The 26,730-nt window shown below is 48.4% G+C and overlaps 1 protein-coding gene across 1 annotated transcript in view; it reads right to left on the bottom strand.

Moving 5' to 3' along the window:
- The window catches only part of LOC118787713 (protein FAM189A1-like), a 108,639-nt gene that overhangs the window by 44,738 nt on the left and 37,171 nt on the right, over positions 1–26,730 (bottom strand). The window contains exon 2 of the mRNA XM_036543348.1: positions 17,269–17,325. Within this exon, the coding sequence (XP_036399241.1) occupies positions 17,269–17,325 (57 nt within the window). The remainder of the gene's footprint in view (positions 1–17,268; positions 17,326–26,730) is intronic.

Below are 26,730 nucleotides of genomic sequence, written 5' to 3'. Positions count from 1 at the left end.
CCGTAAAAACGCTGCATTTCACAGCTCCCTAATTACTGTAAATGACAGACAGCACTGGAATCATTTGGAGGATTTTCATACATAGAATTATTCCTGCTGAAATCTGTGTCTCCTTTCATTCTCCCTCTGGTTTCCTCCTGTTGTCTCCATGCAGTTAAGAAGACAATAATGGCAGAAACAGCAGTACCATACAGGTAAACAACAATCCATGCTCAGCTATAGTAGTATGCGCATATGTGCATATACAGTCCTACAATGTTTTTTTACTAGGAACCAAAGAATGAGGTGCTGATTTCAAAACGAGACAAGAATGTTTTGACAGTGGCGTGTAGAGGGCAGAGCAAATTCTGTGGAAGAATTTACAGAAGACAAACGACCACACACACCAAAATAGATACCATATGGAATGTAGAGGGGAACAACTGAGTCATTCACTTTTAGGTTTTCAAAATATCTAAATACACATCCACATGATTTAGCCTTTTATATCAGAGAAATAAAAATACTTCCATGCAGCCGGTGCCTCAGCTGAGATGGAGAGGGGTCTGAGCAGTGCTACGAGTTAAGGCTTTTTAATGAATTATGAGCACAACCATTTTTTCCCCCCCTTAACAATTCCGCTGTTCTTTCCAAGCACTGTTCTATGGTCTTAAAACACGAGAAGCACTTGAGAAGAAATTTACAGCACTGTTCAGTTCGGCTCTGGACTCCTGATCAAAGGCATGAGGACTGGAACCCGGGGAGGTGCAGATGTAGCGAACACGTATGCGAGACGCTTTACCAGCGGAGCTTACGTGAGGACAGACACAGGGGCGTTAAATCAGCGGTCAAAGGGGAAAAAAAACCAATGGTGACATCTTTGGGTAAAATTTCACAAATGCCTCGGCTTTCACTGTCAGAGAGGTGTTAAGCAAACTGCGTACGGGCTAACGAGGTAACGACAGCAGGAGTTCAAGCCTGCAATCTTCAGGTCAAAACTCCTGCTGCCCCACCAGTCCGTCACCCCGGCGTCCATCACCAGGGTTACATCTCACACGCACCAATCAGAACCAAGCATCCATTCAGCATATACACACACCGCATGCAGACCAAGGAAAAACCCATCAACAGCCCATTCAGTAGATATGCATGTGCATTCAGAGAAATTCAGCACTGAAGTATGTACACACAGACACACACAGATATAAATATATACAATTTTTTTGCTAGTACAACATCCACAAATAGCTGAGGCCTCGGAGAGTGGCCACTTGTAACAGCACTGCTGACTGCAGTAATTGCGTTTCTTTTCATCGCACAGGCCTGTCCTCTCTGCCTTTCCGAGAGCTGCCATCTGTGAGCAGCGTGCGGGAGAGAGGCCTCACATCGAGTCATTACCAAATCCATTAGCGGACGCTAAATGGATGCGCTATAATAAGGCCCTCAGAATGCACCTTGGTTTATTTAAAATGATATGCGGATTAAATAAACAGCCAGGGAGACTGACACCGGCCGCGGAGTGGAAACACACCACGTGCGAATGAAGCCCATCTCCGTTTCTGGCCCAGTGTAAACAGACCCCCTCGCCATGGATGTAAATGTTTATGCCGGGGTGATTTACGCACCGAGACCCCCGGCCCTCGCCTCTGACACAAGACATTCGTGAGAAACGTGTCGTTCAGGGCGAGGCAGAAATCGTACCTCACGGCCTGCCATCACATTCAAGACATTCTGTTCTTTTCCAAAAAAAAAATATAATAATAATAAACTCAAGGACAATGATTGTTTGAATGTGCTGAGCACTTACCTTGAGTTTAATGATCTAACGCTTACTAAAATGTTCCGTGAGCCTCCTGCCCATATATGCAGCTAATGAGTAGAATTAGCCAGAAGTGCCCTAGGTGCAGTTCAGACCACATGCTTGGCTCTTCATTTATCATTCAGTGTGTGACGTATGACACACAACAACGACAGATGCTGTCATTACATTGAATGATGCTTAATCTCTTCCTTCATCCACGTCTCTTCTCCTCTTGTCAGGCCTCCGTATGCCACCTGCTGTGTTGGGCGCTGCGTTCTTCCTCGGGGGTGTGGTGCGTAGTGGATGTGCATAACACGCAGCTCGGCTGGTGGAGAGTGAGGAGGAGGCACAGGGGTAAGGGCCAGGAGAGCACCCTGTCCCCTTCTCGTCCCCCACAGGGACAGGACCGTCCACAGCACATCTGGCCAGCACATCTCTCTCCCTCTCACACATATCCACCATGCGCACAGTCATACGAGGCACGCACACTCACACACATACATACAAACAAACACACGCAAACACCATGTTCTCAGGCACACGCGCGCGCACATACATACACACATACACATAGATACATGCTCATGCACATGTATGGAAACACAGTTTGTTTTCTTCACACGTGTTTACAGCACTATAATTGTGCAGTAAAAATGAGCAAATTAAACACAGAGCATTTGTTCATTTGAGCTATCTAATTTAAGTTATATGTTAAAGCCACCAATACTGAACTGAAGTCAAAGAGGATCACTCTAATGCCTAAGGATTTCAATGGTTTTTCTTTTAATATCAGCAAAAACAGAAGCAACTTTTTAACATCCAAATAGAGCTGTTTCCCACATAAGTCCCACATGCTGAAACACTCGAATATATTTATTAATGTAAATCATATGCAGTACATATGAAGTTATAGTGAAAACATACGCTGCCCTTATGGTTCCAATTGTGTCAGAATTAAATGCCTTTGAAATAAAAGCACATGCAACATGTCAGCATGGATTTATTCAATATGTCAGAACCATCGTAGTACTGTGTAAATAACATAAACAAGACCTTGTTTACTCTGTTGGCGCGTGGAGGTGACATTGTACGTGTTCCACTAGCACTGGCATCGAAACCTATGACCTTTCAATGTTTTATTGGAATTGGATCCAGGCGAACCGCTGGCCCCAGTTTTATTGGGAGGTGGACAGACAGCAACACCCCCCCCCCCCCCCCCCCCCCCCAATGCCACCACCATTACCACCACTTCGCCCCTCCTACCCCTACCCAGTAAAAGCTGAGCTTTCATCAACTTTTATTGCTCAAGAGATTTAATGAGAGCTGAACCCACATAACCCCCCTCTCTTTACAGAGCCTGGGTGAGACGCTTGGATTCCTCACCAGGAATCAATGGATGCAATTTGCTCCAGGCCTACGTGAGTGCCAGCCTGATCAATACATCAATCTGCTCTAAGTAAGGTCCCACAACCATCTCCATGCGCCATGTGACCTTTCCGCTAGAGTGTAGTCACACCGGTCATATGTGACGCAAACACTGAAGACTGACTCAAGGCAAAGATTCACAAGATATACAGGGAAGGCTGTTTCGGTCTCTATTTTAAGACTTAATCAACTGGGAAAATCTGCCAATCACTGTGGCATAAAATCACTAACAACAAGCAACTAATAATCATACACACATCATAATCATTAAAATAATTATTTGTACCATTTTGACAGGTCCCACATGATAAATGGATGAGTCTGTTCTACAGACAAGGACACGTTTACAAATTCAAAGCAGCAGAGACTCATTATTCATTACAAGGGTGTCTACACTGTCTGTCCTTCATAAGGAAACCAAGAGAGGGACACTGCAAGTCAACGACCACCACTCGGACAGCAGGTCTCTCTGACATCTGCTGGTATTTCTACTCCTTTTTCTGGGACTCATCAGTGGCCCTGTGCTCACTGACTGCTCATCATCTCACAGGCCATTACCGCAAGCTGCCTATCTATAGTCTTATCTGTCCAGCGTTAGATCTGTGCTAAACGCAATTAAAGCTCCCTCTCTCAGACCGCAGCTGGCTCATTGTAATCATGCACTCTACTAAGAAATGAGGCAATTAACTTCGCAAGAAAGGCCTTCATGGTCCTCATTTCTCCCTGCAAACTCCCTGCCTGTGCACCCCGTTGCCCCACGTCCTTATATGGAATAAGGGTTTCCTATGATGTCACACCTATGAAGAAACGAGAGAGGGCAGGGAGATGGTGCATCTACTTTGTCGTGAGAGTGGGGTGAAGTGTAATAGATATCGCTATCTTCGGCAATTAGCAGGATGAGCCTAGCATTCCTCTTATGAATATAAATTGTTAATTATGAATGATCAGGGCACCAGCTTAGGAATTTCATCTAAACATTTAAATAATATATTCAAATGAGGAATTCATGTGAAGGGAGCCAACTTTAGATTTGCAGCGTCAACTTACTGAATAATCGTGGCAACACATTTCATAAACACAAATAGCATTTAACAAACACAATATTTACAAAATATAATGCAATTAGTAGTGTGGCAAAGAGGGGCTGTTAAAGATAAAGAGCAGGACATTAAAGACATTGAGAATCTTTCATATTGATGGATTATACTCAGTCTTTGACAGGCTCTCTACTTGGCTGGGCACAGCAGGAAGTGGCATGTGGCTTGTCCCTCTCTGTGCGCCAGACTGGGCTGGATCACTGGCCTGGCTCTTCAGTGTAGGCTGGAGCAGGACATGACTGGACCTCTTGCTCTTTGTCTGTCTTTAAACAGGAGTCCGGATTCTTCTCCTGGTGATGATTTGGGGTCCTTCTTGTTCAGACTCAGAGGTAGTGCTCTGGGTCTGGATTAGCTCAGAGATCTTCCACTCAAGCTAAGGTGCTTTGCAAATCTCTCTAAATTCCCACTGAATCTATAATGCAAAAAAGAGGTTGGCACGGTCTCACTCGTTATCTTCCATTGCAAGCCTCCTAGACTTAAACTCTGGCTATTTCATACTCATGTTCAGGAGACAAAGGAAACACTCAACATGTGGTCAGGGCTTCGTAGACCCAGGAGAAGGACCAGCAGTCTTCACAGAAACCTGCAATTCTTTGTAATGTCTAGAATCTCTCCTGGAGATGTCTTATATAGGTTGTGAGTTAAGGCCAGCATGGATCGGATACAACCAATCACCAGCATTCACACCTCAGAATGGGAGCTGCGTAAAGGAGGCTGCTAGTTTTATGACCCTTTCTTTGAGCACACACAGAAAATGGAGAAAACAGTTCCTCTCTCTATCTCTGTCTAATCAGGTGCGGAGAGGGAAATGGTGAAGCTCAGACAGACATTACAAACATACAAACCTTCGCTACACAGGCAAAGCACAAGTACAATTAACCAACTGAAATCAAGATGGGTTCCTCAATTTTCAAAACCACAAAGCAATGAAAATGTAATGAAGTTCAACCTATAATACCTGGACATGGATGTCTTATTTATCAAGATATGAATATAAATTAGCGAAAGCCCCTCCAAATACCCCCCCCCCATAAGAAATGAAATCAGGCCTTGAAGGCTGAAAACATGCCACACTGTTCACCGGGCGCCCACTTGGCTATTGACTGCCATCTGCTTTATCTGTCCCGTCACGGTGCTCATATCCCTTTACAGCGCTTTGGCTGTAACCACAGCTGTCAGCATCAAACCTGCCTCCTTCCTCACGAGGTCCGACAAGTCAGTCACGCGCAGGCCAGACGAGAGAGAGCGCAAACCTGTCCCGCCTTCACCGTGACAGCCTGCCCCACCCCACAGCGCGTCACGCGCAGCACTTCACCGGACCCTGCTGGGGGAAAGGTCATCACAGAGACTAAATAAATGACCTGAAATGAGTCAGCGCTACTCAGCATGCCCAGAACAGGTCCGTGAATATGCCGCACTCTTGTACACCTGGCAGTGTGAATTTGCCCCGTCTGTTTCCATTATTATTTCTCGTCTCTCCGCCGTTCCAGCCAAAAGAGGAGAGCCTTCATCATTAAGTGGGAGGCTTTCTGGAGCCGCGCAGCGCCAGGGTTTCATTTCATTCTCCTTGCCTTCCAATTAATTTTCCGGAAGCTTAAGCCATTGCCTTCTGAGAGCAGCGGCGTATCGAGGCCTATCCCTCAGGAGTGCAGATGAGGGCTCCCGTTACACTGCACTCCCCTCCCATTCTTTGGGACTCCTTATCGCCGGGTTGTTTTGCCGTTGTGGAAAAAAAAAAAAATGCAATCGAAATTTAAATAAAACGCGCCTGCAAAAAAATCTTTCGTTTAATCTCCCGTCGCTGTTGAGGCAGCACGGCAGGGTTATCTCCATTAGTGCTGCCGCACGCCGCCATGCGGGGATGTTGGATTACTCCTCCCGCACAAAGCAGGGAAGCGGGGGATTGCCTGTGTGTCCTCTGCACACTGCTATATACCCCCGTCTACCAGAAACACTGAACGCCTGATACAGTGTGATGTCTACACAGAGCATACATTTATCATGAACACCGCTGGCTATATAAACAGCTTGCTGCAAAAATAAATTCAGGGCACACAGAGAGTGAAAAATGTGTTTTTAATCTGCATTTTTTAATATGTAAATACACTGAAGTCCAATATCAAAGGGGTATGGAAATGTGTTCTAACAATATGTATAAATAACTAAAAAACAACATCTGTGAACTACCTATCTGCATGTGGTGGTAGCTGACACCTAGTCTTGCTATTTGCTTCATTGAAACAGCTACCTAGCAGATAAATTAAATAGTGTTTTAACTGATTACCCTCCTTGAAAGCTGTTCATTTTCCATATACTCTTATACATCTTTTGATATCTATACTTCCTCCATCTTGTATGAAAATGGCTGACGGAAGAGGACTCATCCTGCACCGACTGGCTGAATACAGTGTGCATGCACTCACCAAAGTTCAGATCGTTCCACTCTTCCCAGCATGCTTCTGCCTCCCAACAGCCCTGTCTCCTCTTCTCATTCACCCAGTGATGCGCGTGGCCCACTAGCACTATTACGCATTTGGACTGAGTGCACCTCGATTGTTTATCAGGCACAGCCCAGCGGGGGTGGATGTGTGCCTTCCTTTAATTAGGAATCGATCATTTCCGCCAGCGCGAAATTGGAGAAAATAAAAAGAAATATGGCCGCCACAGTTCGAGAATGCTTGAGGAGGAGGGGGAGGAGGCATTCACCGATCTGAATACCAGCGATTGCCCTTTTTTGTCCTTCGGCGCATCTTTTCCTCTGTCATAATAGAGGCAGATTTGTTCTGCGGCCCTCCCTCGTCCCGCAGTTCAATCTCCAGGCCGAAGCCTCAGGCTCCTTTTATTTACAACTCTCTCCGGGAGGGACATGGGTGGCACCGCTCATGAATGCAGCCATTCAGGCATGATTTCTCCCGTTTCAACCGAGTCGCTTCCTCAATTCTCTGGCCACCACACACAAATAAATAAATATATAAGTGCGTCTGCAATCTGCTCGTCTGTTCATCAAATTAACAATTTTATAGTTTTAGGAGAATGCCAGACGGCACGCAATCACACACCGCATTAAAAAAACCAAAACGGGGATCCGGCCCATTTGAGGGCTGCTCCCAGATGGCTGTGGCCGCAGCAGCCCAATGTGTGGGTGTCTGGGTGATTATACCCTACCCTGGGACGTTGCTGTTAGCTCCTGGCAGAGGCGTCTCCTCCCGCCAAAGACAAAGGCAGCTCCTGAGAGCACGGGTTACACCAGCGTTACCATGTCAGCCAGGCAGAGTCCCTCTCTCCAGCTACAGGAGGGTTATTATCATTGTGTATAACACCCCTGTCTCCACAGAATGTATATTTGCACTGACAGGGTAAACATGCTGCTGCAGAAGCACACACACACACACACACACACTGACACACAGCGTTTACATTCCAAGCCTTCATCACCGTGGCGTCTGCAATTGAATGAAAATTAATCGGGGCAGAATGAGGAGGCTACATCGTTAAATGGGATTTACAATGACAGGGAGAGCAGGAGAGGGGGCGGGGCAGACACAGTGGCAGAGGGGTGGGGCGCATGTAAGGCCGAGCCTGATTTAAGGCCCCTAATATGCCTTGATAGTTTTACAGTGATTGGGTGTTCGCTGCTGCCCCTGGATGCCTGACGGGATCACGCTACGGTACGCCTCACGTTTCACGAGACAACGCCCGGGGACCTTTGCTAACGAGGACATGGGGTTGGGGGATTGACAAACTCTGTGACTGCCCCCTACTGGAGATCACAGAGAAGGAGCTCCACTGGGAGTCACACGCTGTTATTGCTGTCATGGGTGTAAATCACTGGGCTAGTCAATAGTACATACCTAGACATACACATATAAACATAAAGAATGCACAACTGTAGTGCTGGGGTTGTTTTGCTTTGAATGAGCAGGGTTAAGTGAGCAGGAAGAGAGGATCACCTCCATGTTCCAAGCATGCTGGTTAAATCACATTCTGCTAACCGAATAACAGATCCAGAAATGGCATCACTGGTAGCTCCTGGCTTCTACTATAAAATCAGGCAAATTATATCATTTGGACTAAACTCTTTGACAAGATGAGGAAACACCAACAAAAAGTACCCAGAATACAATGGCATTGTAATGTAGAGTAATACAGCCTGAGACCAGAGACCATGAATTCTCTCTTTCTAACTGGGACTGGAAGCCTGCAATAGTTTACAGACCTAGAGGTCGATCTGGGTCATTAGGCCTGAGTGATAGCCAATGAGGTGCCTCATTAACCCAACCAATCACTGAACACCTGTGATGGTAAAGTAGCACTATGCACCACAGCCCCCACCCATGCCAGGCCACATGCCCATCTGTTACCCATACCCACTACATAAAAAATCCCCCCCAAACCCAATTCACTGGCACTGACTAGCACCACACATGGGATAAGCAAGCAGTGCCTAGAAAAATCCAGACCAACCTCCCCTGCTGGGCTGCAACGCTGCTCCTGCCTTCCCCACAACCAGATGGAGGGTTTAGTCCCCCCCCCCACCCCCGCCCCAATCTCAACAGGAGCAGAGAGCCATCCTCCATACATCCAATTAAAAGAGACCCAACACTCTGTTCGTAGGGTTCTTTCTTTGTGTATCTCAATTAACCTGAGAATAAAATGCTCCCAATGTTCAAACACGGCAACAAACATCTTTTTAACAGATCTGAGTAGATTTACTCAGACTTCTTCCCCTTCTTCTTGTTTTCTCCATTCAGAGGTTAATTAAAGCCTCTGAGGTCACACTTCAGGACTAGGTACCTGTTGACAGGCTCCCAGCACTGAGAGGCTGGTGACAGAACCCCAGAAGCTGGTAATTGGCTGACTTTACCAGCAATTAGCTGATTCGTTTGATCACCCGGGCCCCTGTCAGGCAAGCTGGGCCCCGGGTCTGATGGCGGCGGGAGCCACAGCGACAGCGCAGAGGGAAAGGCGAGGATAATGATCACCTGTCAGCATGGCGCGGCACCGCCGACGGAGTTTTATACCTTTCTCAGGTGGAGGTGTCTCCTCCCTCGGGAGGGGAGCTGCCACACGCACGGTCAAAGCCTCAACGGCACGGGGAGACTCACGGCACAATCCCACCGGGTGCACAATCAACACTTCCCCGACAGGAACGGTGGGAGATCTACGCGGATCACAGCTCTGATGTTCGGCATTTAGAGCGCGAACCCGGAGCCGCGGCTGGCAGAGATCTAAAGGAGGAGCATCGTGGCAGCTGCTGACTCCCAATTAAAGCCGGCGGTCATAGCGTCCAGTTGGTCCGTTCCTGAGAACAGAGGGACATAAGGAGTTTAATGACTAGAGCAGGCCTAGCCAGGGCTCTTTGTTTCCTGGAGCAGGAGACATCAGTGGTGCTACATTTTCTTCTCGCTGACGTTTGTTTTTTCTCCTCTTCCACGGGGCGTAAAAATCCATTGCTATAAAAATACTCTGAAAGCCCTGTGCTTCAAGCAAGTGGATGTAGTGGGAACTATCCTTTATAAGTTGGGAGGGAGAGGGGACGCGGGAAGGGATGCTTATGTGATCCTCACTGTCGACTGGAGGGGAAATTTGTCTCCACGGACAGATGAACAGATGATAACCAGATCAGTCAGGAAAGAAACCGAACCGACGAGGGCGGGGTGACCGCATCTGAGGGGAGCTGCAGGGGGGAACGGCAGAGGGCGGCTGTGAATTTCGTCAGCGCAGGGGTGTATTTTTCAGTCATTTCCCCGGTATCAGCTCTGCCTGAGTGTGATAAGAGGATGTCAGCATAAATAAAAAGCACCCCCCCCCACTCCCACCACCCCCACCACCCCTGTGTGAAATTTACAGCCACCCTGCAGCCATCAAGGAGGTCTCTATTTCTGCCTGTAAGAGCATGTGACCCTGGACCCCCCCCCTCCCCCCAGGTTCTCTCTGTCAGATCAGGCCGGGCTTTCATTGCTGTGCTTCCTGCCCTTGTTGCTCCCGCGGTGACCCGGCTACCATTTACATTACCGCGATGCAGCAGTCCCCACAGAGTGCCTCTCCCACGAGCTGCCCTTTTTTTCACTCGGATTCAAACGCGCGAGAGCGTGGCTGCCTCCAGTCAGAGCCGGCACCGAGAACGCCCTTGACTCCCTCGCCTGAGGGTTGCCATGGGGAGGCGAGGCGAAAGTGAAGCGCTCGCATTGGCGCGCTCGGAAAAGGCTCCGCAGAACAAAAGGGGCGGCGGTTAAATATTCGCCCCTCGGTTTCCACCGGCGCTTCGGTCAGAGACGGGAGCGCCGGCACAAATCTGCCCCGAATAAACGAGGTGACGGTGACGCCGCCGGTCCTTGGCCTGCTTCCTCCTGCCTCAGCACGCCCTGAATTATGCCTGAGAAACAGTTTAAGCAGGAAGAGACGCCGCTCCCGGGAGAGCCCTCTCTCCGCGCGCACCTTCCTGTCTCCCTCACGCTCGGCTTATCTGCACGCTTAGCCCACCAGCACACACTCCTTCAGCAAGATTATAGATTCATGCAGGATCTTCTTCCCCGCGGCAGGCTGAAGAGTGCAGAATACCGCTGAAAAACATATATCGCATACAGATAATGTATCCAGTCAAATACAATTAAAGGCATTGATTGGACACATTACCTTTATGCAGTGTGGTCATTGTTCTCATGCAGTGAGTGTGTGTAGTATACTCATACCCAGCTTTGACAGTACCAGTGTGCAGAGTTAATTTCCTAATGCCCAGGGTGCCCGATGCTGCCACGCCAGAGCATCACCAGGGCGATGCCAGGGCGGGTGCCCGGGCATTGTGGGCGCAGCCAACAGGAGCTCCAGGAGTCCCCTCTAATGTCAGAAGGGAGACGTATGGGCCTCCGTTATGTCTGCCGAAATGTTAATGAATGCAACAGTCACAGAGAGGGAGAGAAAACAACTTCAATGAGGGAGGGAAAAGGCCATTGTGTGTGTGCATGAGGTCTGTCTGAATGTATGAAAAATGCACCTTTTTATTCCCGACACATAGTCATTCAGCACATCCCCTCTCTCCTGCACACACACACGTAATGGACTGCTCTGTTTAATTTTCTATTTAATTTAAGTGCTCACAGCTCACCGGAAAAAAAGCGCATACATTATTCAGAGCATCCGACAGCAAATGCACACACACACACACACACACACACACACACACACACACAGACACAGACACACACACACACACACACACACACACACAGACACACACACACACACACACACACACAGACACACACACACACACAGACACACACACACATGTTTGAAATGACAATGGATTATACAAGTTAACTAGAGGATTCAAGTGCAGGATCTTGACGCTGAGAGCCCTTGCCCCCTTGTGTCTGTTGGCAAACACATATACATAATTTAGAATGCAGCAGACTAGCCTGTGGTGGCGCACAGCATCTATTCCATAAGGACAGGCTCCCAACCATTATGGGAACAGCAGCACACTTACAAACACAGACACACAGATACACAGACACACACACACACACACACACACACACAAACATATGCCAGCACATACACATACAGACACAGATCCACACACAAGCTGACCTTTTCAATCACACAGCAGAGTTGTGCTCTGCTCTCCTTACCACACTGACCTCATACATATATTATTTTCATGTCAACATGGCAACGATAAAACATTACAATTAGACTTAGATCATAATTACATATTGGGGCACCATTTTCAAGCAGTCCTATGATGTACTATGATGCCTCTATCAGCACTAAATATTGGTCATAACACTTGTCATAATCACACATAAACATTATGTCCATCTAGTAACAACTGACATAAGATTGTTTCATATTTTTCAATGTTTCATATTTTTCCAAATATTCTTTGGCAGGTTGGATCATAATTCACTTAATTTGGGTAGATGTTAATTAGAGTGAAGGCTAGGAAGTCTTGCTCTTTAGTCAGTGATAAATTGAATCGACTGGCAAGAGCGAATAGTAAAGCCACGATTCCACTAAAACACTGACAGTGTCTTTTCCTCTGTACTGGATACAATGCCAACAATGCTGAAGGGATGGCCTGGCTTTAGTTAACAAACAGTCAGCATCAAACAGACCTGACTGAAAACACTGCCCTGAAAAAAGCAATAACCATTGATTAAGCCAAGACATCAAGGACTGCAGCGCCACTGCGGGATTTCATTCCGACGGGCTCCTCATTTTTAACAACACGGAACGTCTTGCGAGATCAATTGAAACTATTAGGAGCTGAACGGCTGGCTGAATATTTCATAAGAAGAGTCTAATTAACCGGGGGGATAATTTACTGCCCTGTACTTTGTCTGGAGTTCCTCCCCTCTTCCTCACGGAGGCAGGGGGAAACCGGCAGGCTCCGAAAGGCAGACGGAGCAGCCAGCTCTAATTCCTTATCAATTATTCAACCTGATACATTTTTACAGCAGTGGAAGATGGATGTTCCCACAGCGGCGTTATCAAACTACAGCAACGCGAATCGCCGGCATCTGTCAAGTTTCCTTCGTCTCCTAACTTGTCAGTTTATTTTCCCAGCCCTCCAACATGCGGTTTCGCCCCCGCCCATTTCCCTCATGAGCCGGGCCAATCAGCTCCGGCGGTGTGTCGCCAGGGTAGACTGGGGCGTCCTTCGCACGGCTACGCACCGCTTCTTCCGCGAGGAGGTCCTGGCTCCACTCAGTTAAGACGCGCCTGCAGAATCTCTCCAGCTGGCCCGCGGCTTCTGCCTACTGCAGCACCCACCGCGTCCTACGGTTACGGTCATTATGGCAGCACGCTGTTGCTGGTTTGGGTCCCAGAGATACAGGTCTGCTGGGGTTGTGACTGAATGAGATTATATTCAGGGAGCTGAAAAATGAACGCTCATCTAACTCCTCATTTCTTAAATGGGAATATTGTTCAGCGTTTGCTCTGTCACAAAGTAGAGCCTTTGACATAGCACGGATAAATTCTTTCTTTCCCATAAAGCCCCAACAGCATTCCCCTGCACATCCCTCCTTTTCTCCTAAGCGATTCATACAGAGGCGCTTTCATTCAGGCACATGCATTCTCCTCTGCAGCTCCGCAGAGATGACCTTTTATTTCTGTCATGTGACAATTTCTCCTTTTGTCACCACAGGGTTTGTTTTCATAGAGGGGAGGGTGTTTCTTTTAGCCTGTGGATCTGACGTCCACCCCCGTCCTCCCCCCCACCTGTCTGCATTTGCCATTGTACGTGACGAGCTCAGTGTGGATGATCAAACAGTGGTGGAGTCAAGGCAGCGCTCGGACCTTCTTTCTATTGCCGGTGAGCATTAATGTGTGGCCCCTCCCTCCTCCTACACCCCCCCTCCTGCCCCCCCCCCAGCACCCCTGGGAGTCTGATTAATCCACTCCCCTTATGCATGCGGACGCCGCTCCAAGGGCTAATTCATTTACCTCTGTTCTGACAGGTTACAACCCAGGCGCACTTCCACATGTCACAAGATTTTATTAATAAGGCAATATCGATTAACCAGATCATGAATATGGGTCTATGTAAACAGCACAGGTTTTTTTTCCTCCTCCTCCCGAGCAGGAGAGAGGGAACTTGATATTCACAGCGCAGTCGGCCGGCGGTGTCCTCTGGGGTCGGTGGCCTGTGATCACACGGGCAGTAGCGCGGCGAGCGCAGGCTCAGGGACTCCTCAGGCCCGGCTGATCCCTCTCCCACCGCCCTCCCGCTCTCCCTCCACCCTTCATGGGTCATTAGCGGGGCGATGCTGCTGGCTGTCCCAGCTGGCCACCTTTCAGCTCTGTTGTCACTGGCCCTGCCACTGGCTTTCAATTTACCATTCCGAGCAGAGGCCCCGAGCTCTGGGATGCAGGTCTTCTTGTACGGTCAGCATACCAGATAGACACATCTGACACAACAGGCAACAGCGGTTGTGCTAAAATTTGTCATGATGGGAGTGTGCAGAATCAACAAGCAGGTGAAATGCTAGAATGAAATAATAAATGTCAAACCAAATCTAACCTAATGCATAATTTAGGTCCGCTAACCCAATGCTGCTAGGCTACTATACACTGTGAAGTGAACACTTGGCCATCTGCACAACTACTGTTGATTAAGGATCTTGAGTTGGAGAAGCATTGCAATTACTCTGCTTTTTGGACCCCCGGAAAAATGCAGGAATGTAATAAAATGCTGGGCGAATGATGCGGCAGGGTGTTTTTAAAGAGATGTGTGGCTACAGTAGTGAAACTGCAAAGGACTGTTTAATAGTGACACATCATTCTAAATAATACTGCACTCATCCTTCATCATGTTTGTGTTGTTAAAATGAATACAATGTGCAATTTGTCATTGCTAGCTTAATTAAATGTACAGAGGCTTTCAGGAATTTTTCTGGTACCTGAGTTAACTGTAGAAGCTCTGTGGTTATTGACTACTGCTTGTTATTGTTGTTGAGCTTGAATCCTATACATTACATTATATTATTGTCATTTAGCAGAAGCTCTTATCCAGAGTGACTTACATAGCTTACAATTTTTACATGTAACCCATTTATACAGCCGGATATATACTGAGGCAATTCTGGGTTAAGTACCTGGCCCAAGGGTACAGCAGTAATGCCCCAGTGGGGAGCTGAGCCAGCAGCCTTTCAGTTATGAGCCCTGTTCCTTCCCACTATGCTGTCCTGCCACCCCTATATATCTCTATGGGAGAGGTTTGTGACGCCAAACTGGTAAGAATGCAAATCTAGTTGTATCACTGGACAGAGCCCACCTGCTCCACAGTTTACACAGGCTGTAGCGTGTGAGCAGAATGCAGGGGAAAGAACAGAAAATCTCTGAACACACTCAGTCCAGCCCATAACGCAACACGTCAACGGATTTAACTATCTTGTGCTTTCACCGTCTGATTTTCAGCCACATAGAGGAGGAATAAAAGCAGGAACAAACGATTGCGATCACAGCTGAGCGCTGATTATATCCCCTGGGTTCTCTCTTGATGAGCAGGGACCGGAGAAAAGCCCCGCGAGCCAGATGAGATACTTCTGTCTCCTTCCCCATTTCCACACAATCAAACACCTGCGGGCTCGTCTCTACCAACACACACCAACACAGCCCAGCGCAAACCCCTCAGATTCCTCAGCATGAGGATTAGTGCACTGGACTCTGAAGTGGAGGGCTGCGGGTTTAAATCCGGAGGACGATCCCATTGTACCCTCGAGAAAAGGTAAGACACAGCACATCAGCCGCTCCAGTTAAGTAAAGGCAGCAGTATAAACAGGTTGCTGAATGTGTGAGGACTGTATGTTGTAATGGGTAAGCATGCCTGCTGCAGATGTATTCTCATGATAAAACCCCTGCATGATCATTTGAGTGTGCATGAGCCTAGCGTTCCTGTGGCTGGAGCTGGGAAATCAGTGCGCTGTGCTGCTGCAGAACCTGTTGATGTTGCATGGTTACAGAAGCGGTCCGGTTGCATTGCATCGGAATTCATTTCGGAACAGCGTGCCACTAGGCATCCTTCAGAGGCGGGTCCCCTGGCTGCTGCAGTCACGCACCTGCCCCTCGGTGTGTGTGTGTGTGTGTGTGCGTGAGCGCCTGCGTGCCCAAACTGGGGAATGAGGCGCATCAGAAATGCAGGCCGCGGCCCCGGCTCGCCACACCGTTATGTATGAGCGTGAACGCTCGGCTGAGCGCCGCAGACTCGATGCATACGCTTTGCATCCCATTCGCTGGCGGCCGGGTGCCGCGGCGAGGGGCCCCCGGCCAGGCCAGCGAATAATGCCGAACACAGCCTCTGCCGCGCGGTACACGGCAGGCGATCAGAGGCCTCACGCCGCACCCTGACCGCTTAACCCGCTCATAATGAAGCCCAACTACGGGTTAACCCCTTACACTCCACCACCACTGTGGAAATACTGTTACACTTGGTGAAAAACGCACCAATGCTATGATGGTGTTTCCTGTATGTTCATGCCTGTAATGTCTTCAACATTCTTGGTGATTGGCAAGGCTCCTCAGGTTCCTTTATGAAAAAAAAATGAAATAAAGGGAAACAGTCTGAAGCAAACATAAAGCAGTGACATGGGGGCCGGTGGAAGTTGCGGTGGAAATCACTGATGTTTTTGCAGAAAAGACCCTGAAGGTCTTCGTAGTGAATTACGGACATCCACGTAATGTGACGTGAAGCCCAGGAGACACATTCTCAGAAACACCTCTGTGTGCTGACAGGCCTGCCAGCAGAGTTCTCCATGGCCGCCCGTCCAGGGACAGCCCTAACAGGGAGACGTCCGCAATAAGGCCAGCGTGGCCGCGTCATGTGGACGGAATTCTGGGAGCGGACGGGATGCGGACTGACACGTGCACGGCGCCTCACCCCCACACATGGCCCTCAGGGGCCGCTCGCACGCATAATATGGCAGCAGCGGGTCGAGGGGCGACAGAGGGTCCCTTCAAGACTTCCCCGGTCATCTTGCAAAGCAGCAGAAACGTAAACTCAGCTCTCTGTCACCTGACAAAAAGGCCACAGCCCAGAGCACAAGTCATTACCATCAACTTCCTTGATGTAAAATCTCCAACAACTTCAACAGGTCTGCTCCACAGTTGGCCTGTAATACTTTCTAAGCACTGGCAGCCCTGAGCACAATGACTATTAAATATACATTGATGAATAACAGATGTACATGCAAGCTTTGTTTTTTTGGGCGGTACCTCAGAAATCTTACCCAGGGGAAAACAAACCTAAGAAGCCTTTCCCTCCTAGACCAGCAGACCAAGTGCTAAGTACAACGCAGCTGAACCGTGAACAGAGTTTCCCCACACACTATCAAGCGCGACCAGTCCAGTCAAGACAGCAGCGCTTTCACATGAACTCCCGGAGCCAGAAAATGCAACCATGGAGTGCACTATGTTTCAGAGTCATGAGCCAGGGCTCTGTGCTGACAGGGAGTCACCTACCACCAACGAGAGAGGCCTCTTCCAGGACACCACTCCAATCAGGCCAGACAGCAGCACCTGGAAGAAAAGAAAAAAAAAAACGGGTGAGCCAGCAGGTCAGCAAACAGCATGTAAACTGTAGGGCTTTGAATACCGAGGGCAGGAGAGACATTGATTTTTGTCACGGAAGTGTTTCACAACATACACTGGAAACCTGCCCAACGTCTTGCATCTGACCTACTTGGCAGTGTGGTCTGAGTTCACAAGGTGGAAGAGGAGTGGATTCCTTTTGTCCTCTCTGCACCCCTCGGCACATTGCATGGGTTGCCTCCTCTTCCTGACATCCGTTTTGTGGCTGCAGTCGCCCCAATCAACCTCCCTAATCCTTCACTCTCCTAATCCTTCTTCCTCCTGTAGTCGAACCCTCCCGCCTACACCCTCTCAGCATCACGACCCCCACCAGCTCTGTCTGACACGGGCCGTCTGACAGAGCTCCACACATGAACTCCGTTTACAGCATTAAGACTCAAATGCCAGGTGTTTCAATTAAAGGAGATAACTGGCTCTACAGTGACCCAAGGAGAAGTTCCTCAGCAAACAAATGAAATTTGCTTAACCTGCCACAGGAGGTGAAAGACTAAAGTATTAATATAGAGCAATGTGTACACAGTGGAGATAGCATTAAGGCCACCATACCTACCATTTTAGAATGATAATAATAACATAATATTATGAAAAAATAAAAAAATTTAAAAAAGGATAACTCTATACAATGCCAGACTGTGAAAAATGACTGTCAAGCAGCAAAACCTTCAACACCGACAATAATGTATGTTGTTTAAAAAAAGCAAAGCAAAATCCCTTTGAAGGGATCAGAAAGGACTGTTTTGAAAATGTTTTAAATCTGTATGTGAGTCAGTGTGTGTGTGAGCGTGCGCGTGTCCGTGTGGAAAGAGCATTAATGTTAAAGTAAAGAGTGGAGAGTTTCCATCTGTTTCACGACGGAGGTAATTTTAATGGGATTACTCCTCTTGTGCAATCACAGCAGGGTGGGGAACCGGGTGTCTGACAGGGATTACGTTTGATCACCGAGTGCAAATGACTGGGAATGAACGGCATTAGGCAAACATTGAATCCACGCCAACACAGCTAAGCCTACGCCGAGGCACATCAGAACCTGCGCTCACGCTCACCAGGTCTGACCCACAGAGAGGAATGACACGTAATTCCATTACTGTCAATGGTTTGTGCTATCATATACAATAGCATGGATTACATTACTGTACAACCATCCACCATGCATTAGTATCCAAAAACAAATTTATAGGATGTCAGTGTGTGTATGTGTGTGTGTGTGTGTGAGAGAGAGAGAGAGCGAGAGAGAGAGAACAAGCTTGTGCATGTGTGTGTGTTTGTGTGTGTTGTGTATGTGCGTGTGTGTGTGTGTATGTGTGTGTCTGTGTGAGAGAGAGAGAGAGCGAGAGAGAGAGAACAAGCTTGTGCATGTGTGTGTGTTTGTGTGTGTTGTGTATGTGCGTGTGTGTGCGTGTGTGTGTGTGTGTTTCTGTGTGAGAGAGAGAGAGAGTGTGTGCATCTGTATGTGTGTGTCAGAGAGAGAGATGTAGAGAGTGTGTGCGTGCATGTTTCTATGTGAGTTGTAACATACAGAGAGAACGACTCCAGGCACAAGCTGAAGCCAGGTTTGATATCATAATTCGGGTATTGTTATTTCTTTCCTTCTCTGTCTCGCATCTGTTTCTCATACATGCTGGAGGAAACGGGCCTGCTCGGGCCCGCTTTCGCTTTCACGCTCGTTTCCTGATTTATCTCCCGGCTTTATTTCCATAACGCTGAAGCACGGGGACTACGTGAAGACCTGACTTCCCATTTGCTTTCATGAATTATTGATCCTACACTCAGCTGCGACAGAGAGAGAGGGAGAGAGATGCCGGCTGACAGCATGCTTAGTCAATCACCCGAAGGGGGAGGAGCCAGAGTGCTCGTCTCCCGTTTTCAAAGGCATGTCCGGCTCGGTGAAGGAGGCGCTTTGTTAATCTGGGCCCTGTCGTAAATCTCCAGTGTTGACCTGCCCACCTCCAGGGCAGTTCTCTCCTGTCAGCCCTTCCTGAGATAGGCCCAGTAGTCATCTTTTTAAAAAGTCTTTCACTCCCTGTCCCCAGAGGGAGTTTTGAATTCAGACATCACAGAATATTAAATTACATTATTGTCATTTAATAGACGCTTTTACCCAGAGCGACTTGCATAGGTTACAGTTTTTACATGTTATTCATTTTTGTATTTACTCAGGTAAAGCAGTTAAAGCTAACTCCCTTGCCCAAGGGTATAGCAGCAGCGCCTCAGTGAGGTATCAAACCAGCAACCTTTCAGTTACAAGCCCTGTGCCTTACCACTGTGCTACAGTGGTAAAGTGCAGGGTACTTAAAAGGGAGAGAGCTTCTTCCGTGCTGTAGAGAGAGAGTTGCTTCCATGCAGTAAAGGAAACAGTCAGATGCACTTTGGGGACAGGTTCTTTTAGCCCTTGCTTCTCAATGCTTTTTAATATCAGCGGGGATAATGTTAACATTGCATTAGGGGCAACATCGCAACATTGCATTAGAGGGAAGTCCCCGCAGATTGACCTGTCGCTACTGTGGAGGAACACACATCAATTAACAGCCGTTTAACTGGTGTTGGAGCTCAAGGGACTCCGGTGGCTGTCAGATGGAGGCCGTCCAGGGACACTTTCCTCAGCGCAAAGCCAGCGGCAGGATGCAGCAGGAAGGGGATTGAGAACCCGTGGGCCATGGCGTCCCCCGTCAGAGTGAGGGCTGGGCAAACAGGTGCACCGACAACCATGCTCCACCCACGCACCTCTGCACCGAGCCTCTCCTTCCTAACGCCGCTGTGGACGGATTAAGAAGCAGAGCTTAGCAACAGGGGCTGCTGAAGGCTGCCTCCAGCGCCAGCGGGTCTCTCCCCGCCTTTGTCATTTGGAGACGCCCAGACGCTAATGTGTCATTAATAAATACAGAAATCCCTCTCGCTGATTTAATAACCAATGTGCCAAACATCCTCAAAGAAGGACTGGCACAATTTTTTCCCAAACAAATGCTCATAACTGATCGCGTAAGTTAAGGGTGCAATAGAATTTTCCTCCTCTTCCTGCTGAAAGGGGAACATGGCACGATACCAACTGTCTCCAGGCAGCCTTTTACACGCAGAAGGGACCGAATCCAAGCCATCCTTCACCCTTTAAAGAGAAATGCCTGTCCTCCCCTCTCTGAGTTACACAGGAGCAGAGGATAGGATCCTTTGGCTGAAATCTAGCCACAGAATCACCCATTTAACTAAGACTTAAGTGATTCACTCATCTGGCTCCTTGTTCAGTTTTCCGATCATATTTTACTTGGGAGCACAAAGAGTTGACGCCTCCGTCCAGCAGTTAATGTGTGGGGGGAACTCTTTAATGCCGGCGGGCTCCCACAGTCCTCTGAGTTATACCCCACTCTACCCAGGAAATGTATCACGACATTTATAGAGTATCAGAACTATACTGGCTCCACTTCCCAGCCTGCTGTGGGACAGAGAATAAAGGCAAGCCTCAGATTAACCACCCACCCATGGTCACATGCATGCACACATGTAGTCATACATATCCGACTGTAAACCATTAGATGCGTGCGCACACACACACACACGCACACACACACACACACACACACTCACATGCACGCATACATGCACACAGCCCAGCACTGAAACTCTGGGTGTCTCATGTCTCTCTCCCATTCCCAGAGTCTCAGTGCCTCTTTCCTACACCCAGAGTCTCAGTGTCTCTCTCCTACACCCACAGTCTCAGTGCCTCTCTCCTACACCCAGACTCTCTGTGCCCTTTACACCGTAGGGCAGAGGTCTGGACCGCTTCCAGGTGCACAACCCCCAGCCTGCTGGCAATTACATGTCCTCATCAGGGCCCCATTACCAGTGCTATCATAACTGTGCTGCACACGTTAATCCTGTAAGGTAGTGCTGACTGGGTAAAACTGGAGTGAAAAGGTTAGTAGCCCACGCTACACTACACAGCTGCCAGCAGACAGTGACACTGATAAGACAGCACTCTACCTGCAAGGGAAGGGAGCAGGAGGGGGATACCATTACTGCCTCACCCGGGCTACCCCCTGCTCTGAAATTTCAGAGATCACGGAAATTTTAGAGGAACTGCGATTGCTTTTGGGTATTCCAATCTCATGGCAAACCTGAGCACCAAAGCACAGCTTGCAGGGCAGGGCAAAGCTATTTTGCTTCAATGGATTACCGTGCAATGCTGGGCTGTGCATCTTGGGCAGGGTTATCGCGATAAGGTTACAGCAGACTGCTGCTATGTGTGCTCACAAGGTAAAAAAAATTCACACCTCGGCGTTACCTTCAGCATCTGAAGGCAGCCATGAGTTCTACATGTGAACACATTCCTCATTAAAGAGATTAATGGCTCTTAAAGAGGCCAGGGCAAGCAGTGAGAGCAGAGTGACAGCGATAAAAGCATGACCAGGCTGAGCAGATAGCTGCACTTTCCTCCCCTCCCCTCCTCAACACATGATGGCATTCTCTCCGCAGTCCTGCCTTTATTTCACCAGTGAAGGGATCCACACACATGCGTTTTCAAGGCAAAACAGTGTACGTTGTTTGGCCAAAGCGCAACTTCATTTTGGCAGCTGGGCAAGGCTGTCTTACACCATTCAGCCCCACCACCACTATCCTCTGATACCACAAAGAACAGGGCTCACCTGTTTCAGGTAGAACGCACAGGAAATGAAAACGGGAAATCAACAGTGACGCAAGGTCAGTGTTTTGGAATCTGCCAAAGCTGCACTGTATTCCTGTACAAGCGACCAGAAGCAACACGGGCGTTCTATGTATACAGTAGTACATGTACGTTTCTATGTATGCAGTAACACATGTACAATAAAAAAGCCTTCAACGCACAGATGTAGGGAGACAGATTCTTCCAGCTATTTCCTAGCTGCCAGATTTGATTAAGACTCACACATTCATGCCCCTACCCCCATCAATTTACACATTACTCTGATTGGAGGTCTTCAAATCGGGGCGTTTCAAACGCATCAGAGCAGGCGAGAGGGATGGGAGCCTCAGATGTTTCCCTGGCAACCGTCTCCAGGCCACATGCCAGGATCCATAATGATTTTCCATTTCTCTCTGTGCACCAGGACACGCAGTCTCACTCATGGGAACCAGCAACCCAAGCCCCGACAACACACTCCAGACACAGTCAATAAACTTCAGCCTGCTTCTCTCTGTAGCAAACCTCCACACAGCACATACTCGCCTATTGCAAATGCAATATGCTTATCTTCACATGGAAAAAATGTTGTCTTACTGATGCCATTTAGCCTGCATAAATGCCATTCAAGATTTCACTATAAGAAAGAATTTATCAGATTGCACACTTCCTTTGTACAGTTTTGAAGACTTTGAATGCTCCAGTACCTTTATGTGACAGATTCTTTCTGTTAGGAAGAAAAGAGTATCACTCATCTAGGCCTTTATAGATAGAAGTTTATCTCGGTCCCCTAGATAATGGCTGTCGGCTTATCTACAGTGAAAATAAAATGGCCATGCTGTGGCCTGGAGGCCCCTTCTCTCTTTGTCACTTCCTTGTGACATCTCAACAGGGTCTTAGACAGGGTCGGAACAGCAGGTGAAGACAACCAGGTAAAAGGTCCCATTGCATTGGATGATCAGTTTCATACAGTAGAATTGTGCTAGAATGCTGTCCCTGCCAGGTGCAAGTCTTTCACGTTCCAGATTTATGTGCATACTTAGCTATAATCATTCACATTTATCATAATGTTTGTGGATTTCTTATTAGGAATCAATCAGTTAAGTGCACCTTACTCTGAACCTGGGAACTCAAGTTGTTGCTCCCTAAGGCACTGGGGTCAATCAGCAAATTGCATCTGGTTCAACAGTGCTCTCCCTCTCATTCCCATATTGTCATATTGCATTCAACTACTTTGAAGTCTGAAAGAAAGAATTTGGAGGGACATTTCAAGACAAACCCTTACTCAATTCCCTTAACCTGGTAATTCTTCTAAATCCTTTTTTTTTGCACAGGCATGAAAATAGGGAAGAAGAAATACTTCTCATGTTGGTTGTTTCCAGCATAGCAGCTGCTGGGGGTTGGGGTCCAACTAACTGGTCTTTACAGCCAGGTGCATGACCTTCTTCAGACTATGATTCAAAACTAAACTTCGCTGAAGCAATCTGCTATAGCTGTCCATAAATCTCATTCAGATGCCTTTCATTTTTTCCAATGTGTTTCATTGTTTCTTCTGAATGGATGTTCACTGAGAAAGAGCTCCCGTGCCACATTTCACGAGAGCACTTCTCTCACGACCTCCGTGTCACGGCTCTGAGCGTCTCCGGTGTCTCCTGTGTCTCCTTCTTTTCGCTGAAGAGAATGCTTTTATCCCCTGCATTCAACCTCCTCCATCTGAGGCGGCGAACTCCAGCTCACAACTCCAGCCACACTCAGTGCTGCCTCCTCGCACTCAGAATAGCCTTTCTGTTCGGGAAACAGAGGGCCGAAGACAGCAGCCGCAACAGTTGGGGAGTTCATTGGAAGACTGGCGTCCTTGGAACTTCAGCTACAGACAGTTACATAACCCACCAGAACATGGTACAACTGGGCCCCTTTGGCCAGCGGATGTGAGCTTTCAGCTTGGTGAGCTGAACAACTTTCTTGGAGTGCTGTGCAGACTGTGAGCATCACCGTTATAAACCTGAAGCCGATCTCCCCGCTCGCGCATGGCTCTCCTTGTAGCACGGGATGTTGGGAGAACTGTTGAGCCTCTTCAGCTCCCATCATGCATTAAACGTGTCAGGAGGAATCTTACCCTCCCGCTTAATTCATTAAACTGAACAGCCTGGTAATTAACTGCATGTCAGCGGGAGACCGTTGCCAAAAAAGGCAACCCCCGCCGTTCCTAATGGAACGCTCCTAGGGTGTGGGCGGACCCTCATGACCTCCAAGCATCGGCTGCCAAACACAACCCGCCTCTCCCATCCAGCGCCAAGTCGAGAGAATAACCAGAGGTGTGGCTTTTTGAATGTCAGGCTGAGAAGAATGGCAATGATGAAGGAGCACACACACACACACACACACACACACACACACACACACACACACACACACACACACACACACACACACACACACATACAAACACACGCACACTCAACCACCAAACCCTCTCTGCCCCCTCCCCTTCACACACACACATGCACACACACATATTCACTTCAAATCTCTGGCAGGAAAAGCCTTGATCGAAGCCTGGATCAGCACTTATCAATGTTTTATCACATTAGCACAGCTGGCTGGCTCCAGTGGTGGCGGCTAACGCTCATGCCTAACCACAGTCAGAGGAGCCAGCGGGCACTTCCCTTGCGGCCAACTGCAGGATGCTAGAAAGAACAGAAATTCCATGTTCGTGACCTCATACCTTCTGAAAATGGCTCTGAAAAAGTACGAGGCTTACAGGTCTGGGTTGGTGATAATGTGTGATTGATGTCAATGTGCCAAGCAACTTCATGAGCTAATCAAGTGTATTGTTATTTTTTCACATTTTAGTTCATTTAGTTCATTTGCTTGATAATTAATCTGAAGTCAGACCTATTTTTGACACCTGCCTATATGGGCCAAACTGTTTAAAAATGCTGGAATAAGGTCGGTGATGCAAGAATTTTGGAGAAGCACAGTTAGTTGAATCTGTGTTTTCAAAGCTTCAGAGCTGATTTAGTGAGAAGCACTGCCCATAATACAGGGTATGGCTGAATGTAAAATCGGGGTCTGTGTTTACTGCATATGCAAACAACTGGGTTTTTCCCCCTCAATAAAAACTACATTTCTTTGAACTGGTGACTGAGTGCAATACTGCTGGAGGCAGTCAGAAGTGATGTAAGACTGGAAGTGTGCAGTGCCTCCACTCACTCACTAACTCTCTTCCCCCCCCCCCCCGCCCCTTCCCCATATTCACCACGGCAAGAGCAGTAAACATACCTCGTCCCCATCGCCATGGAAACAAAGGCACAACAGCAGGCTCCCTGGTACCGCTCGGCAGCAGGGTATCTCCACCTCTCTACCTGTTCAGTTTTCATTCCTCTTCTCCAGCTCTCACTCTGTCCTTTTATTCTGACAGTAATCCGTCCCCATCGGCCTTCTGCTTACCTTTTCATGGTCAGTCAGGATAATGCCATAGCTGTAATGATCATTACTGGTTAATGTATTCACCTGAAGGGAAGAGAGAGAAGCGGACAGTTTTGCTCGCTTTAAGGCCGACTCGCTGAGGCGCAGGTCACGCCAAACACGCCCCGACCACCGCGGCATTGGAAGCCAGCTCTGATTCGCGGCTAATTGTAAAGTCAAGTCAGTCACGGAGGAGAGATCAGATATCATAAACAGTGCTCCTTGTTGAATAATTCAATGCCGGCGCAATGATTAACAGCTCTGAATAATAACAGCAGGTCTGAGCTCGGGTGACGGCAGATCGCTTTACACCCCTCTCCCTCTGTCCCTCTGCCCCTGCCATCGGGACCCAGCTCCGGCTCTCGAAAAACAGCCCCGCGGAGGCAGAGCACGTCCCCATCCCCGTTGTCCCACCCGTCCGCCGGCAGGACAAACAAGCGGCGTCTGTCATGGCCGGCCCGGCTCGCGGGCGCTGACCTGCTGCATGAAATTACAGATGTAATGTCATTGGACGACAGTTTAGGGAAGCCTCTAATAGGATTCCGCTGTCTGTCTTCCTCAATAATTGCGGGCCGGGAGAAAGCGAGATTGCATTAGATAATGGAAGCCAGCCAATGGCATTTCCAATTACGTGCACGGCCTCCTCTAGATCAAGATCAAATCTTTTATTCCCGTGGCAGGCGGTGTGAAAGGGGCCTGTCACCGGCTCAACAAAGCAAGGTCCTCGAGACGCCTCAGCGCATGGGACGCTTGTTTTGGAAATATGGAATTAATCAAAATCCACCCACTCACATTGCATTCTGTTACACCCAAGAGCTCTGTAAGGCGTCACACTGAAATAAACAGAAGCTTCCCTCTGTACTGTCCCAAGGTGTGTGAAAGAGAATATGTCAAATGAGGCAGATTGCAAATCCATGTATGGACGGGAAAAATGACTTCTGGGACCTGACATTTGAGGCCAATACACAGGAGGTGGCAAACGGGTCAAAACCACAGCACCACCTTAGCTGGTTCCCCTGGGGATCGGCAGCATTGCTCCTGACCCGGTAAGACGTCGCATTGGGATGCGCGTGTTTGCAGTGCCGTGGAATGCGACCTGCATGCAGATGCAGGGCGATGCAGAAGCACGCTTTGCTGCCGCTGCGGCTCCAGGGCAGGACGGGCTCAGACGACCTCAGACAGGCGAACGGGGTCAGAGCTAACAGCTGCCCTCATAC

Source organism: Megalops cyprinoides, chromosome 13, assembly GCF_013368585.1.
Source record: "Megalops cyprinoides isolate fMegCyp1 chromosome 13, fMegCyp1.pri, whole genome shotgun sequence".
NCBI lineage: Eukaryota > Metazoa > Chordata > Actinopteri > Elopiformes > Megalopidae > Megalops > Megalops cyprinoides.
The sequence above is the reverse complement of the archived record's forward strand: the minus strand, read 5'-3'. Positions and strand labels throughout refer to the sequence as shown.